The 16,144-nt window shown below is 45.2% G+C and overlaps 1 protein-coding gene across 1 annotated transcript in view; it reads right to left on the bottom strand.

Moving 5' to 3' along the window:
- The window catches only part of ipo7 (importin 7), a 67,334-nt gene extending 51,400 nt beyond the window's left edge, over window positions 1-15,934 (bottom strand). Inside the window, exons 1-2 of the mRNA XM_070899605.1 lie at window positions 15,584-15,934; window positions 10,701-10,782 (exon numbers count right to left, since the gene is read on the bottom strand). Coding sequence (XP_070755706.1) covers window positions 10,701-10,782; window positions 15,584-15,667 — 166 coding nt within the window. The 5' untranslated portion in view covers window positions 15,668-15,934. The remainder of the gene's footprint in view (window positions 1-10,700; window positions 10,783-15,583) is intronic.
- Window positions 15,935-16,144: the final 210 nt, after the last annotated feature.

Below are 16,144 nucleotides of genomic sequence, written 5' to 3'. Positions count from 1 at the left end.
GGGGGAGGAGGGAGAGGGAGGGAGGGAGGGAGCAGAGGGGGAGGGAGGGGGAGGGAGGGAGGAGGGAGGAGCAGAGGGAGAGGTAGGAGCAGGAGGGAGGGAGCAGAGGGGGAGGGAGGGAGGGAGCAGAGGGGGAGGGAGGGAGGGAGCAGAGGGGGAGGGAGGGAGGGAGCAGAGGGGGAGGGAGGGAGGGAGCAGAGGGGGAGGGAGGGAGGGAGCAGAGGGGGAGGGAGGGAGGGAGCAGAGGGGGAGGGAGGGAGGGAGCAGAGGGGGAGGGAGGGAGGGAGGGAGCAGAGGGGGAGGGAGGGAGGGAGCAGAGGGGGAGGGAGGGAGGGAGCAGAGGGGGAGGGAGGGAGGGAGCAGAGGGGGAGGGAGGGAGGGAGCAGAGGGGGAGGGAGGGAGGGAGCAGAGGGGGAGGGAGGGAGGGAGCAGAGGGGGAGGGAGGGAGGGAGCAGAGGGGGAGGGAGGGAGGGAGCAGAGGGGGAGGGAGGGAGGGAGCAGAGGGGGAGGAAGGGAGGGAGCAGAGGGGGAGGGAGGGAGGGAGCAGAGGGGAGGAAGGGAGGGAGCAGAGGGGGAGGAAGGGAGGGAGCAGAGGGGGAGGAAGGGAGGGAGCAGAGGGGGAGGAAGGGAGGGAGCAGAGGGGGAGGAAGGGAGGGAGCAGAGGGGGAGGAAGGGAGGGAGCAGAGGGGGAGGAAGGGAGGGAGCAGAGGGGGAGGAAGGGAGGGAGCAGAGGGGGAGGAAGGGAGGGAGCAGAGGGGGAGGAAGGGAGGGAGCAGAGGGGGAGGAAGGGAGGAGCAGAGGGGAGGAGGAGGAGGGGAGGAAGGGAGGGAGCAGAGGGGGAGGAAGGGAGGGAGCAGAGGGGGAGGAAGGAGGGAGCAGAGGGGGAGGAAGGGAGGGAGCAGAGGGGGAGGGAGGGAGGAAGGGAGGGAGGAGAGGGGGAGGAAGGGAGGGAGGAGAGGGGGAGGAAGGGAGGGAGGAGAGGGGGAGGAAGGGAGGGAGGAGAGGGGGAGGAAGGGAGGGAGGAGAGGGGGAGGAAGGGAGGGAGGAGAGGGGGAGGAAGGGAGGGAGGAGAGGGGTAGGAAGGGAGGGAGGAGAGGGGGAGGAAGGGAGAGAGGAGAGGGGGAGGAAGGGAGGGAGGAAGGAGAGGGGAGGAAGGGAGGGAGGAGAGGGGGAGGAAGGAAGGGAGGAGAGGGGGAGGAAGGGAGGAGAGGGGGAGGAAGGGAGGAGAGGGGGAGGAAGGGAGGAGAAGGACGCTGACCGGCCGGGCCCCAAGACTTGGATTTACAGGTCGGTGGTGTCGGGTCTCGGGGGGGGGGGGGGGGGGGGGGGGGGGGGGAGCGGAGGTCGTGTCGCCCCCTGGGGGGGGGGGGGGGGGGGGGAAAAGAGTCAAGTCGGGTCGGGTCCGGTGAGCCTTATCCACGCAGCCCCAGTGAGGCCATTCGGCCAGGGCTCGGGGCTGAGTGCTTCGGGGCCCCTCCCACAGTTTTTGCCGCCTGGAGCTACTGCACATGCGCACCCACTGTAGCGTGCATGTGCAGAGGTCCCGGCACTGTTTTCAGAGCAGGGACCTGGCTCTGCCCCCACAGTTCATGCTGCGCCGCGCCCAGCTCCAGAGGACCTGCAGGAAGCTGGGGAATAGGTGAGGTTTTTTTTTATGCGCACTTTGTGGCGCGAAAAACGGGCGTCCAGGTCCGGGCTGCACTGTTTTAGGCGCGGCCCGAAACTTGGGCCCTGTAAAACAAAGTAGCTCATCAATTTGTATCAAGTTTCATCTCACCAAGTGTTTGCTCAGTCCACCTTCGAAGAGATTGAAGACATGACAATCCAGTTCATCGGGGACACTCCTGGTATCCCAAGTTACGCTATCGTACAAGTAGATAGTAGGCAGTGAGATGCTCAGACTGCTTGCGGGAATGAATTACACCATTGAACCACAGAAGGCATGGTACTGTCGATCTGAATTTGTAACAGAAGGACTGAAACGGATGATAGAAACTGCAATGGATATTAAGTAGGTGCTAATACCTGATTTTCTCACTATATATGAAAACAACAAGACACTGTAAAGCTGAAGGTGCTTGCACGCCATTTTCTAGGCCAAGACTGAAACCAGGTGGCTGTGAACACAACAGCTTGCACCCACAATTCCACCATTAGAAGATTCCAATTTATAGTTGATCTCCAAGAATTCTCTTGATAAAATTGATCACTTTCAGATCCCCAGAAGTCAGCAGTGGTGCAGCACAGCTTAGGCAATGTGAGGAACTCCCATGCCTGCCTCTTGTATTTTCAAACTATATTGGGGCGGGGGAGACTACACAATACACAGGCACACATCTGTTTCTGTAACCTCAAGATTCAACCATTATAAACATTGGGCTAAAGAATGGAAAAGTTAGTTAGAATACCACTCCTGATCACTACCCAGTGGATCCCTACTGGAAAGTAGATGTTGGACATGGACAGCATCAGGTGAGTCCGCTATCCTACAAGCAAAAGGCGAGTTTGCTGTTCTTTAATCAAATAGCCTGCTGACATTTAAGGTCTGCGCTCACATGAATAGTGGCCACTGAGATGAGGTACCAAAGGGCTGCCAGCACCATGAACTACACCTCTGCAAGAGCTGGCATCTTTAGGAGAGCAAAGGGAGAAAGTATTAAAAAAAGACACATGCCGTACCTGCTTAAAATACGAGTGTTTCAAAGCAAAAAGAGCTACATTTCTGGTGGTAGGAGGTGAAGAAATATCATTTCTCACCTGCAACTATAAACACTGCAATAGTCATAAAACTGGAGCCAACATTTCTTAAAGCTCAATGCTACCAAAACCAATGTTCTCTGCTTGTGCTTGCTTCGGTACTGGGATTGCATCAACCTCTCCAGTTGCCCCTGCAGAGATATGTAACTTCAGTGCCTTGTTTGACCTGGATCTAACCTTCCCACTGCCCACCCAGTCGGCTGCCAAGATTGCTTTCTTTCATATTGTCCACTTACACCTCGACTGTACCACTACTCGCGCTCAAATCCTTATCCAACCTTTCATTGTCTCAATGCTCTCCACTTTAGAGTCCACCATTCACAAACGAAATTACTTAAAATTCTGCAGCCGCGACCTCTCACATTACCATCATCCCTTCCCTTACCAAGATCCACTGGCCCCCAGTTTCAGGTAAATCAACATAGCACGTCGCTGCTGCACACAATCGGAGCTGTTTTTTTCAGCAATCCGTCCTTGCACACATCCTCGCTCCTCTGATAAATTACATGTTGCTACTGCTCCCTCCACTGCACTGTCAAAGGCTGCACTTTGTCACATTACACACCTTGTCCTGTGGAATTGTTTCCTTAAACAACTTGACCTTGCTATCCCTCCCTACCTTCAATGGGCTCTTTTTCTGTTTCACAATGCATCAAGCCTCTTCACCCATCGCGCAAATTTTTCTCTTTGCTTTTCTTTTTTGCATCTATCTCCTGGGCCTTTTAAAGCAAATACTTTTAATATATGAAAAGTGCTAGTTTATTACTTGGAGTGCTATATAAATTAAAGTTATAAGTAAACAGTTCATTCCACACAACGCCGAGATCGTGCAGAACTCAAGCGCAGGCAGCGGAAAGAGCGTGTGGCAAACCAGTCCCACCCACCCCTTCTCTCAACGACTATCTGTCCCACCTGTGACAGTCTGTGGCTCTCGTATTGGACTGTTCAGCCACCAAAGAACTCACTTCAGGAGTGGAAGCAAGTCTTCCTCGATTCTGAGAGACTGCCAATGATTGAATGAATGAAATACAAAACAGTTCCCATTTTAGATACCAGCAGGCTTAAATTTGTAGATGTGTGGTTGCAACCAGTCTGCCTCGTATGCCCTCCCATTAGGTTTCAACAAGACTCACCTTCAATCTTTCTTTCCTCAAAAATAAAAGCAGCTAAAATTATGTCCCATTAAAACCAAATATGGTAGAACACATCTCCCCTCCTTTTGATGAAATCATCCTGCAGTATAAATGGAATGATCTCACCAAAATGAAGAACTTCCTATCAATAATATTCTAACTGCAAAACTGAGCATAAAACTATGGTACAAGTTAACCTGAAATAATTTAAATATGTAGAATAAGGAGTTACATCCAATAAAACTAAATATGGGATGCTACTTTGATGCTTTAAAATTTATTAGATGAGTAGCGAGACAATATAGACAAAGAAAATCCTTGGCTCGATACCTTCCACTGTCTGATTTGTCACACCGCTTGTCCAACACCAGAAAATTCCTCCAGTTAAATTTTGGGAAGACCAAAGTCATTGTTTTCGGTACCTGCCATGAACTCTGTTTCCTAGCCACTGAATCCATCCCTCTCCCTGACAACTGTCTTGAGGTTGAACCAGACCGGTTGCAACCTTGGTGTTGTACTTGACCTGGAGACAAGCTTCCGATCACATATCCACTCCATCACCAAGGGCGCCTACTTCCACCTCTGTGACATGACCTGATTCCGCCCCGCATCAGCTATTCTGCTGCGGAAACCCTCACTATAAGAACATAAGAAATAGGAAGAGTAGGCCATTTGGCCCCTTGAGCCTGCTCTGCCATTCAATAAGATCATGGCTGATCTGATCATGGGCTCAAATTCACTTCCCTGCCCGCTCCCCATAACCCTTTACTCCCTTATTGCTCAAAAATCTGTCCATCTCCACCTTAAATATACTCAATGACCCAGCCTCTACAGCTCTCTTGGGCAGAGAATTCCATAGATTTACAACCCTGAAAAAAGAAATGTCACCAATCACAATTTTAAATGGATGGCCCCTTATTCTGAGACTATGCCCCCTAGTTTGAGTTTCTCCTATGGGTGGAAATATCCTCTCTGCATCCACCTTGTCGAGCCCCCTCATTATCTTATAAGTTTCAATAAGATCACCTCTCATTCTTCTGAACTCCAATGTGTATAGGCCCAACCTACTCAACCTATCTTCATGAGTCAACCCCCTCATCTCCAGAATCAACCTAGTGAACCTTCTCTGAACAGCCTCCAATGCAAGTGTATCATTCCTTAAATACAGAGACCAAAACTGCACAGTACTCTAGGTGTGGCCTAACCAATACCCTGTACAGTTGTAGCAGGAGTTCTCTGCTTTTATACTCTATACCCCTTAGAATAAAGGCCAACATTCCATTTGCCTTCCTGATTACTTGCTGTACCTGCATACTAACTTTTAGTGTTTCATGCACAAGGACCCCCAGGTCCCTCTGTACTGCAGCACTTTGCAATTTTTCTCCATTTAAATTATAAATTGTTTTTCTATTTTTCCATCGGCCAAATTTTTGGCCACTCACTTAGCCTGTCTATATTCCTTTGCAGATTGTGTGTCCCCGCCTCACAATTTGCTTTCCCACCAATCTTTATCAGCAAACTTGGATACATTACACTCTGTCCCTTCATCCAAGTCATTAATATAAATTGTAAATAGTTGAGGACCCTGCGGCACCAGTCACTATTTGCCAACCAGAAAATGCCCCATTTATCCTTACACTCTATTTCCTATTAGTTAGCCAATCCTCTATCCATGCTAATATATTACCCCCAGCTCATGAACTTTTATCTTGTGCAGTAACCTTTTATGTCTCACCTTATCAAATGCCATGCCTTTGCTACCTGCAGACGCGACTACTCCAATGCTCTCCTGGCAAGCCTCCCATCTTCCAACCTACATAAACTTAAGCTCATCCAAAATTCTACTGCTCACGTCCTAACTCGCACCAAGCTCCGTTCACCTATCACATCCCTGTTCACTGAACTATACAGGCTCCCAGTACAGCAATGCCTCAATTTTAAAATTTGCATCAGTTTTCAAATCCCTTCATGGCCTCTCTTCTCCCTCCACCACCCCCCCCCACCCCCCTCCAAAAACCATCTTTAATTTCCTCCAGTCGTACAACCCTCCTCCAATTCTGTGCCTCAGCTGTCAAGCTCTGGAATTCCCTCCCTATACATCTCTACATCTCACTCCTTTTAGACACTCCTTAAAACCTCTCTGACCAATCTGTGCTAATATCTGATGCGGCTCGATGTCAAATTTTGTTAGCTAACATTCCAGCGAAGCACCTTGGGATGTTTTACTACTTTAAAGGCACTATATAAATGCAAGTTGTTGTTGTACTCTTAATTCCCTGCCCAATTAACTGAACTCGGACAGGAAAGTAGTAATGGTGCTTCAAATGACCTCAGCTTAACTCCCCTGGATGAGGGAGACACAAAATGACGACAGCAGCAACATTTTGAACAAAAATAAAACGCCTGTCCCAATTTACTCATTGTAAAACTAAAGCATTTGTTGCTACAACATTGCTATTGCTTAGAAATCTACAAAAGTCTAAGATTGTATACTTTTTCCAATACAAATATTGTATGGATATAAAATGTAATCAAATTTGCCACATTCTTCTCCATTTTCTGACAAATGCATTATCAGGACAACTGAATTATCAGGACAAATTAAAAATGATCCATCAGGAGAATTAAAAATGATTTTTTTTTAAAGTACTGCATCAGGCCTAGTTCTTAGCAAGAAAGTCACTGATGTCTTCAATTTACAGTCTAAAAACATTGGAAAAGTCTGAGGTAGTTTGCTGTCTGTAGGCAGTTTCTGTCAACACCACTTTTACATTCATTACACCAATACCGGTAATGTAAAACCAGCTCCCGGCACCATTCTGCAAAGGCATGCCTGGCTTCAGAGGCTACAAACATTGGCTCTCATAGGAATGATTAAAAGTGTCTCCATGCATATGTAAATGAAATGCATGACTTCGTTGAAAATAAAATCAAAGTTTTCAACTGAAACGCATTTACAAGTTTCAGTGCTAAACATTAATGCAGCATGCACTTCTCTGGGGATTTTAGAGATCAAGAGTTATAACAAATTAAGTAATAGTTCACTCGAATGCTTCCAATTTTGTTTACAAACTCTATCTGCAGCCTAAACTTCGAGGGGAAAAAATTAAAAGGTTAGCTAATGTCAGTATCCAAAACACAGACATGCACAATATTATCTTGGGAACTGCTAGATGGTTTAAAGGTAAGAGGCAGGAAGTGGTGTTCCACAGAGATCAATGCTGGGGCCACTGTTTTTCACCATTTTCATAAATGATTTGGACTTGGAAATATCAAGTACAATCCCAAAATTTGCAGATGACACCAAATTTGGGGGTGTAGTTAATACGGGGGGGGGGGGGGGGGGGCGGGAGAAAGAGAGCTCCGACAAAATACAGGAAAATATTAATAAACTTGCGGAATGGGCATGTAATTGGCAAATGGATCTTCAATATAGCCAAGTGTGAGGTCGTACAATTTGCTCAGAAGAATAAGGAGGCCACATATTCCTGGTAAAGCAAGTGTCTAAATGGGGTAGAGGAACAGAGGGATCGGCGGGGGCACAGATACACAAATCACCAAAAGTAATGACGTAGGTTCATAAGGCAAAAAAAAAAGAAAGAAAGAACGCACTGGGGTTAATATCTAGAGGGATAAAACTGAAAAGCAGAGGTGGTGTGTTCAACATGTTTTGAACCTTGGTTAGACCATACTTGGGAGTACTGTGAACAGTTTTCTATTATAAAAAGGGTAGAGGCACTGAAGAAGGTGCTCAAAAATATTTTTGGAATGATACCAGAATTGAGAAGTTATACCCATCAGGAAAAATTTAAAACAGGCTGGGGCTCTTTTCACTAGAAAAGAGAAGTCTGAGGGGTGACCTGATAGAGGTTTTTATTATGAAAGTTTGTGACAGGATCGACTTAGGTGTTTCCACTTGCGGGAAAGACCAGAACGCGGGACCATAAATAACGTACGTCGCTAATAAATCCATTAGGGAATTCAGGAGAAACTTCTTTACCAAGAGAGTGGTTAGAATGTGGAACTCGCTGCCACAAGCAGTAGTAGAGGCGACTAGCATAGATGCATTTAAGGGGAAGCTAGATAAAGACGAGGGAGAATGGAATAGAATATATTGATGGGTTTAGATGAAGTAGGGTTTGAGGAGACTCATGTGGAGCATAAACACTGGCATGGATCGGTTGGTCCGAATGGCATTTTTAGTTACCAAATTCAATCCCCAGCTGAAATCAGTCAACTCAACGGAGACTGGAAACTGAACATGGTTAGTGTTGCTTAGTGCTACACTGGGCATTGCCCATATCCACGAGTGCCATCAGAGTAAGTCTTTTCCCCTTCCTGTTCGAACCTTTAAAGTGTCACAGATTGACCTACCTTTAATAAACTAAAAAGTTAAGAGCCCTTCCTCCACCCAGGATACTTTAGTTGCCACCTCCAAAATGGACAATTGGGAGTCGGAGAAATAAAGCAACTAGTATTTTTAAAGTTAGCTTCAAGTGAAAAATGAGGAAAGACAGATTAAAGAGAAAAAAAAGCAAAATTATACGATTAGAATAGGCAACGAGAAAATAAACAGGATGGGGGGGGGGGGGGAGAAAGAGAGAGGGGGCCAAATTAGGATACTTAAAATGTTTATTAATACGGCATTATTTTTGCAGTTTAACAGTTATATTAAACAATCAAGCATTAATACCTAAGCTGAATTACTGTATTTATGCTTATTCCAACTTACAAAACTATCTAGTTTATGGAGACAGTCTATTTCCAGGACTTGCAGTCTGAGGGATAAAGAGCAAATCCAATGTTTTTTTAAAAGGAAGGAAATGCAGAGTTCTGGCACTGCACCAAAGCCCAAAACGATGTCATGCGCAAGCTGTAAGCTTTCACATTGTCTGCTGAATGACACTAGCGAGAAAAAGTATTTGGTAAGCAAAATAGATTACTAACAAAGTTTTCCACGTTTACTTAAGCTTAACTATAAAACCATGCTTCCACATTGGTCAGGTGTAGTTCCACCATATCTTGGCAATAAACTTTCACTTATATAGTATCTTAAAGAATATCACAAAGGTACTTCAAGATAACCAGGGAGAAAATGGATACAGGTGGAACCTTTCTTATCCGGCACCCTTGGGACCTGGCCTGTGCCGTATAAGAGGATTTGCCTGACGACGGGAGGTCACGCCGAACCTAGCGTTGTCTGCAGTACCCGTTAAGTTTTTAATCTAGTGGTTCATTTTGGGCAGAGACACCAACTCTTGCAGCAGCATGGTCAATGTGTACCTGTGGGGAACATCAGTGAAGTGTCACCGTGGGCTGCAGGTCAGAGAAAGATCGGCAGTGTTTACAGCGGTGTATAAATCCTTCCAACTGATCTTGAGAGTTTGTTTTAGATGAGCGATCTTCATTGTTTTAAGCATTAGTTCAGAGAGCCTGCAATACTTCAGCCGACTTTGTCCTCTCAACTACAAAACGTGCCTAATGAACATCAGTTTTTAAACAATTAAAAAAAAAATCCACCATGTTGGATTCACACGAGAGAGAGAGAGAGAGAGAGAGCGAGCGAGCGAGCGAGAGAAATGGACGGTGGGTAAAACATGTCTGTTTTATTTCATGAACTCCTGCTCGGTGGTAATGGCACGGACGATTAAAGCAATGTACTTCAACACGCAGATTGGACACATCCCCGCCCGCTCTCCTATCTGTTAGTACATCTGAATGAAAACGAATGAAATGAACGAGCCTACAGCTAGTTAACACCCTGGTCTGTATTCCCTACAGATCGTCCATAAATCGTGTTTACCACCGAGCAAAATGAGTTTGCGAAATAAAACAGACATTTTTACCCACCTGCAATTTTGTCATGTTTTAATCAAACTAGAATCCATCCATCTCTCTCTCTCTCTTTCTCACTCTGTGTGTAAATCATACATGGTCGATTATTTTTTGTTTAAAAACTGATATTAATGATTAGACATGTTTTGTAGTTGAGGATAAAGTCGGCTGAAGTATTGCAGGCTCTCTGAACTAATGCTTAAAACAAGAAGATCGCTTATCTAAAACAAACTCTCAAGATCAGTTGGAAGGATTTATACACCGCTGTAAACACTGCCGATCTTTCTCTGACCTGCAGCCCACAGCGACACGACACCGATGTTCCCCACAGGTACACAGTGACCCCGCTGTTCCGAGAGTTGGTGTCTCTACCTGAAATGAACCACTACATTAAAAACTTACCAGGTACTGGTGACAACGCTCCGACCTGACCGAGGAGGGAGCACCAGAGAGAAGAGGAGCAGCCAGCCTCAGGACACAGCATGGGTCACGACCCCCCCCCCCCCCCCCCGCGCCAGGAATGACGTCAGACCAGGGAGTTAGCCAGATGAAAGTGTGTCAGATAAGAGAGGTTCAACCTGTACTTGGCCAAAGAGTGATTTGGAGGGTGCTTGAAAACTTGAGCAAAGATGAGTTTCAGGAAGGAAATGGTTTACGGCTTTTTAAAGTAGTGGGATGTGGAATGGTTTAGCACCATCTCTCTCGCTTTCTTTCCTACACTCATTTGTACATATTTTGAATATCCAGGAAATTTGAAGTGTTATACTTAAATTTTTAGATTTCCAAATTATTTCTTGCTATTGACCAGACTCTGATGCAACATGCAGAACTAAATGTGGTGCGTAATCACACCAGATAAAAAATATTACACAGAAGCTACATACAAGCATCTAGGACATATAGCCAGTAATATGGAATGTCCAACATAGAGTTGCTTTGGGCTCCGTTGTACTTTATTTCTGGTCAATCACTTACCTGCTTGCCTCACAGGCAAATCCAGTTGGTCTGACATTGTAATTTGAAGCAGAGTTGATACAAAGGTAACAGCTTTATTGGCCTGTAATGTACAAAAATTAAAAGAATCTATTAAACATATATACTCAAGTGATACAACTATTTAAAAAAATTAAGTGCAGATTATAATTTCATATTAAGGCAAGAGAAATCAGTGTTGAGAAACACATTTCAAAGGTTGGTCATCTGATGTCAACAAGTGCTGCCAACATACCTACCACTATTTAGATGCAATGTAAAGCCCCCTCTACTCTACCCCACCCCGATAATATGCCATAACCTCAATACACTTTAACTCGGTCATAGATGGCAGCCCTAGAATGATTTTCCCTCCACTTATTTTGGCTATGATTGAAGCAATTTAGTTCTGGATGTTGTGCAATTTTATGTCGCAAATTCCTTCCTAAAGATTAGTTTGATATTATTGAAACTCATTGCATGGAGGACTTCTACAACCAGGGAGAAGTTTCTTTCACCCCATCAGTTTATTGATGTGAACCTAGATACAAGGGATGAAAGAACAGTGTACAAAACAAACTTCCAATTCAAATTCCTGATGTATCTCTTAATGGAATGGCAACACTGTCCTGTACAAAATGTTAGAAACAAAATCTACTGAGTATCGGCAGTCGTATTTACAATTTTCTTTCTTCCTTTCCGAAAAGGTGCAACTCGTGCTAGAGTATGATTACAGCAACTAGCAGATCTCGTATACATCCAAGTGGCCACTAGATATGTGTGAGCCTGATGGGTGAGGATTAGCAAACTATTCAACATTGGACAGCATTGCATTTAAGTCCAAACCTGTCCTCAAGCTACCTAGATGGACACACTTTCCAGTAGGAGTTACTGGACAGCTATCAGGAACAAGTAGTCATCGCAACTGTTATCTTGTTTGAGAAGCTAGCTCAGCATAAACCAGGACCAAAACAGTTCAAGTAAAAAGCAAAATACTATACAGGCTGAAAACAAAACAAAAACAGAAAATGCTGGAAACACAGATCAGCCAGCACCTGTGCAGAGAACAGACAAGTTAACATTTCAGGTGCGGACTCTCAAAACTGAAAAATGAGACACGGACAAGTACATTAATACAATTAGAAAGACTCTAAACAGACAACGGGTGAGTAAATAGCCATGGATCTGCGGATCTTGGAGAAATGTGATAGATAGGAACCATGAAAAAGCTGAAAATCATGTTGAAATTAATGCTGGTTTGAAAATGAGGATATAGCTAGTCTGAAGTCACTGAAATCAATGTTCATACTACAGGTGATCCTTTTAAAGAAACTGGTGAAGTCTAATCCTAAAAAAGAACATCTTGCAAAATGTACTTTCAATAGATCAGGCTGATATAATTGTCATAAATTTCTATTATAAAATACTGTTGGATTACTAATTTTCTGTACATTAGGGAGAGGCAGGGGAAGATATTTGTCCTTTTCAACCCAAGTTACAATTGTACTATGTTTGGTTCCTAGAGTAGTCAGTTCCATATAGGTACAGTAATCACGAGGACAACTGGCCAAAATATTTAACAGATCTTGACGTGTAAAGGTAAAATTACTGTAATAGATAAAAAAATTAGAATAAAATCTCTACAGAACCGCCAAAGCCAATTTGCAACCACTGTGCGAATATTGCTTGGCTGAGCTAAACTGTTCTGAGCAAGAGATGACCAGGTTTGTGAATGGCATATCACTGCCTTCCTTACAGAAAATACATTGGACAGAAGTAGAGACAAATGTCCAACATGCACACTATTTGTTGCATCATACATATTTCCACTAAAGCCTCCATTGATTCACGTTTTGACACAAGACACGGAGTTATTTCATTTCCAGTGACCGACTCCCAGAATTTTTTTTTTTAAATAACAGTGCTCCATTGCGTGTTTTAATTTTACTTGCTCACGGAGCAGTCAATGTAGCCATATAATCTGAAATTATTTTTCTGAAACCATTCACAACAGATCAGGGTAGAATTGTTCTGAAAAAGACATTTAGATGTTGACCAATCATGGCAAACTCAAACCAGAAACACAGGTTAAATGGTTGTTTCAAGTCTGGTCTGAAACCATAACTGCTGCAAATATCCAAACAGATTTGAAATTAGCACGGATTCTGAAACTAGTACTCAAGTGTTCCTAAGTTGCGTGAATCAAAACTAAACATTAATAGCAGTTACATCAACCAAGTGTACGTTCCCAACAGATTCCAGCAAATATTTTTTTTTTAAATTTTCACATCAAATCCTGGGGTCTAGTTTGATATAACTTAAATAATCACTAATTCTGTGTGAATTAGATGCAAAACTTGGATCTTGAGATGGGGGGAGGGGATAAGGAGAGAGCACGAGAAGCAGCAGCAAAGTAAACTCCTGCACCTGATCACTGTTTCCTGGTAGTGTACAAGTGTCAGGTGATGTCCCCTATGGTCCAATAACCTTGCAACATTCAATGCTAAGGTTCACAAGCGTACTGGCCAAGTTTCCCACGCCTGATGGCTGGTCCTTACTGAGAGTATGTATGTCACTAAGGCTCATAAGTGTAGAATAGTTGCTTGGACAAGTACCAAAGAACAATAGCTAGCATCCATGAGCTGTAACCCAATAAAAGAATAAATGTCTTTCGGAAATGTCTTCAGAAAAGTAGCAAGTTGGAAACATCATCCCCAAGTTCTCCAGCTTTCTTCACAACAGTTTATTATAACTGAGTTTGTTGGTAAGGATTTCAAGCTACACTTGCCCCAGCACCTGCCATCAGAATCAGCTCTGGAATGCTGTCCATCACACAGAAAGTACCCTGCACATCTCCACCAGCTTGGTTAACAATAGGCTTGCCAGCAAAGTTGGAGCACATGCAGCATGGATACGAAATTGGCTAAGTGACAGGAAACAGGAATGGTTGCTTTTCGGACTCGAGGAGGTATAGTGATGTTCCCCAGATATCGGTACTAGGACCACTGATTTTCTTGGTGTATATTAATTGCTTGGACTTGGGTGTACAGATCAGAATTTCAAAATTTTCAGCTGACACAAAACTTGGAAGTATTGTGAATCGTGATAAGACTTCAAGACGACAAAGATGGACTCGTGGAATGGGCACACATGGGAGATTAAATTTACGCAGAAACATGCGAAGGAATACATTTTGGTAGAAGAGGAAACATAAACTAAAGGTACAATTCTAAAGGGGGTGCAGGAACGGAGACACTAGGGGTATAAGTGCACGAATCATTGAAGGTGACAGAGCCAGTTGAGAAAGTGGTTAATAAAGCACATGGGATCGTGGGCTTTATAAATAGAGACTAGAGTACAAAAGCAAGGAAGTTATGAACCACCTTTATAAAACACTGGTTTGGCCTCAACCGGAGTATGGTGTCCAATTCTGGCACCGCACTTTAGGAAGCCTTTGCGAGGGTGCAGAAAAGAGTTACAAGAATGGTTCGATGGATGAGGGTCTTCAGTTAAGTGAATAGACTGGGCCTGTTCTCAAAGAGCCGAGAAGATTGAGGGGGAATTTGATAGAGGTGTTCAAAATCATGAGGGGTCTAGACAGAGCAGACTGAAACTGTCCCCTTTGCGGAAGTGTCAAGAACCAGAGGACACAGACGCAAGTGATTGGCAGAAGAACCAAAGGCGACAGGCAGGAGGGGAAACTTTTTTACGCAACAAGCGATTATGATTTGGAATGCTCTGCCTGAAAGAATGATAGAGGCAGATTCAATTGTGGCTTTCAGAAGGGAATTGGATAAGCACCTGATGGGAAAAAAATTGCAAGACGATGGAGAAAGGGTAGGGGAGTGGGACTAGCTGAAGCGCTCTTGGAGAGCCAGTCCAGGCTCGACGGGCCAAATGGCCTCCTTCTGTGCTGTAACCTATCGATGATTATAACATTAAGCTGTAGCCTGCAAAGAAATTGATTTAAATCTAGCTTGCTCAAATGTAACAGCAAAGCACAGGAAAAGTGTTTTGTGACAGGTTAATCTTTGTATTTTTATTAACTCAAGTCTACACAAACTTACAAACACTTCCTTTTTTCCCTTCCCCCTCCCCTAAAGTCTGTAACAACCAGGCCAACATTGTGGTTGAACACTGGAGCACTTGTAATCAGTGTTACCCCTACGTTCCATTCTTCACTCAGTTCCCCAAAGTAGAGGCATCCTGCTGGACAGCGTCCTGTCAAGCAGGCAGTGACAGTGGACTGGGAAATAGCCACATTTGGCATCAGCACGAGTTAAAAATGAAATGAAGATAAATATGAGGGGGGGGGGGGGGGGGGAAAGAACACCCTCTCAAAAAAAAAGCTGCCTCTGAACCTTGACAAACGAAATCCGTACTTTAACGTTTCGGCTGTTGTTATTTAACGTTCCAGCCACAATTTTATTTGCTTAACAAATGAGGAAAACGAGGGTTGTGCTTCTATGGCGCAGGGACGAATGCTCTACCCGCATTCCCACCATATACACATAATAAAGTTTGCAATCCACTTGATGCATGAACAAGAAAAACTCGACATTACCAGCCTAGTGTAAATATGGACCCAAAAGGCACGTTTAACTATTCATCACTTTATTGCGGCTAGTGAGGAGGAAGCGGTACCTGCCGTTTAACGGTCAGGAAATTGGACTGGAAGAGCATTTTAAAGAATTCCGTGCGATTTTAGGCGCAAGAAACGCTCAACCTTGCAACATGTCTGCCAACAGCAACAGCCGGCCCCTCAGGCCGGACGCAGCGCTGGCGTGAACGCTGAGGCCTGCCTGGCCTCGAGCCTTCGGATTTCATACTCGGCGCACACCGACACCTGCGAACAGCCAAGGCCTGGGCTTCGATTGTCGCGTTACCTCGTTGAGCTGGCGCTCGGCCGCCTCCCTCAGCGCAGGATCCATGGTCCCCCTCAGGGCCTCGATGATTTTATTCGGATCCATCGGAAGTTTTCTCTGCCGCGCTCGGTCTCTCTCGAGGAGGGGGGGGGGGGGTGGAAATCGACGTTCAATTTTAAAAATTAAAAAAAAGTCGCGTCTTTTTCTACTAATTTTTTTAAAAAAAAATTAACGAAGTACTCGCGCCGATGGGCCGCCCCGCCGGGTGCTGCTACTACTGCTAAGTTGGCCGCTCAGCTACCGGCCGATGCGCACATGGAAGCTGCGCTTCAACAGCCGCCGGCGCCAAAGGAAGAGCGTCGCGCGCCGAGCCCGGATACATGGGCGCGAGAGCAGCCGTCACCAGCCTGCCAGGCCACTCACTACCTTCCGCTTCCGACGGCCACATCCGCCTCGCCTTCGCGCGGGGGCCCAGGGAAATGTAGTCCGCGCCCTGTGCGCACGCGCCGCTTGAACGCCAAGCATTTCTCCGCCCCCATCCCCGGTTACATTCTTAAAGGGAAGCTTTCGGATTTCATACTC

Source organism: Pristiophorus japonicus, chromosome 14 (genome assembly GCF_044704955.1).
Source record: "Pristiophorus japonicus isolate sPriJap1 chromosome 14, sPriJap1.hap1, whole genome shotgun sequence".
NCBI classification, from domain to species: Eukaryota; Metazoa; Chordata; class Chondrichthyes; family Pristiophoridae; genus Pristiophorus; species Pristiophorus japonicus.
The sequence above is the reverse complement of the archived record's forward strand: the minus strand, read 5'-3'. Positions and strand labels throughout refer to the sequence as shown.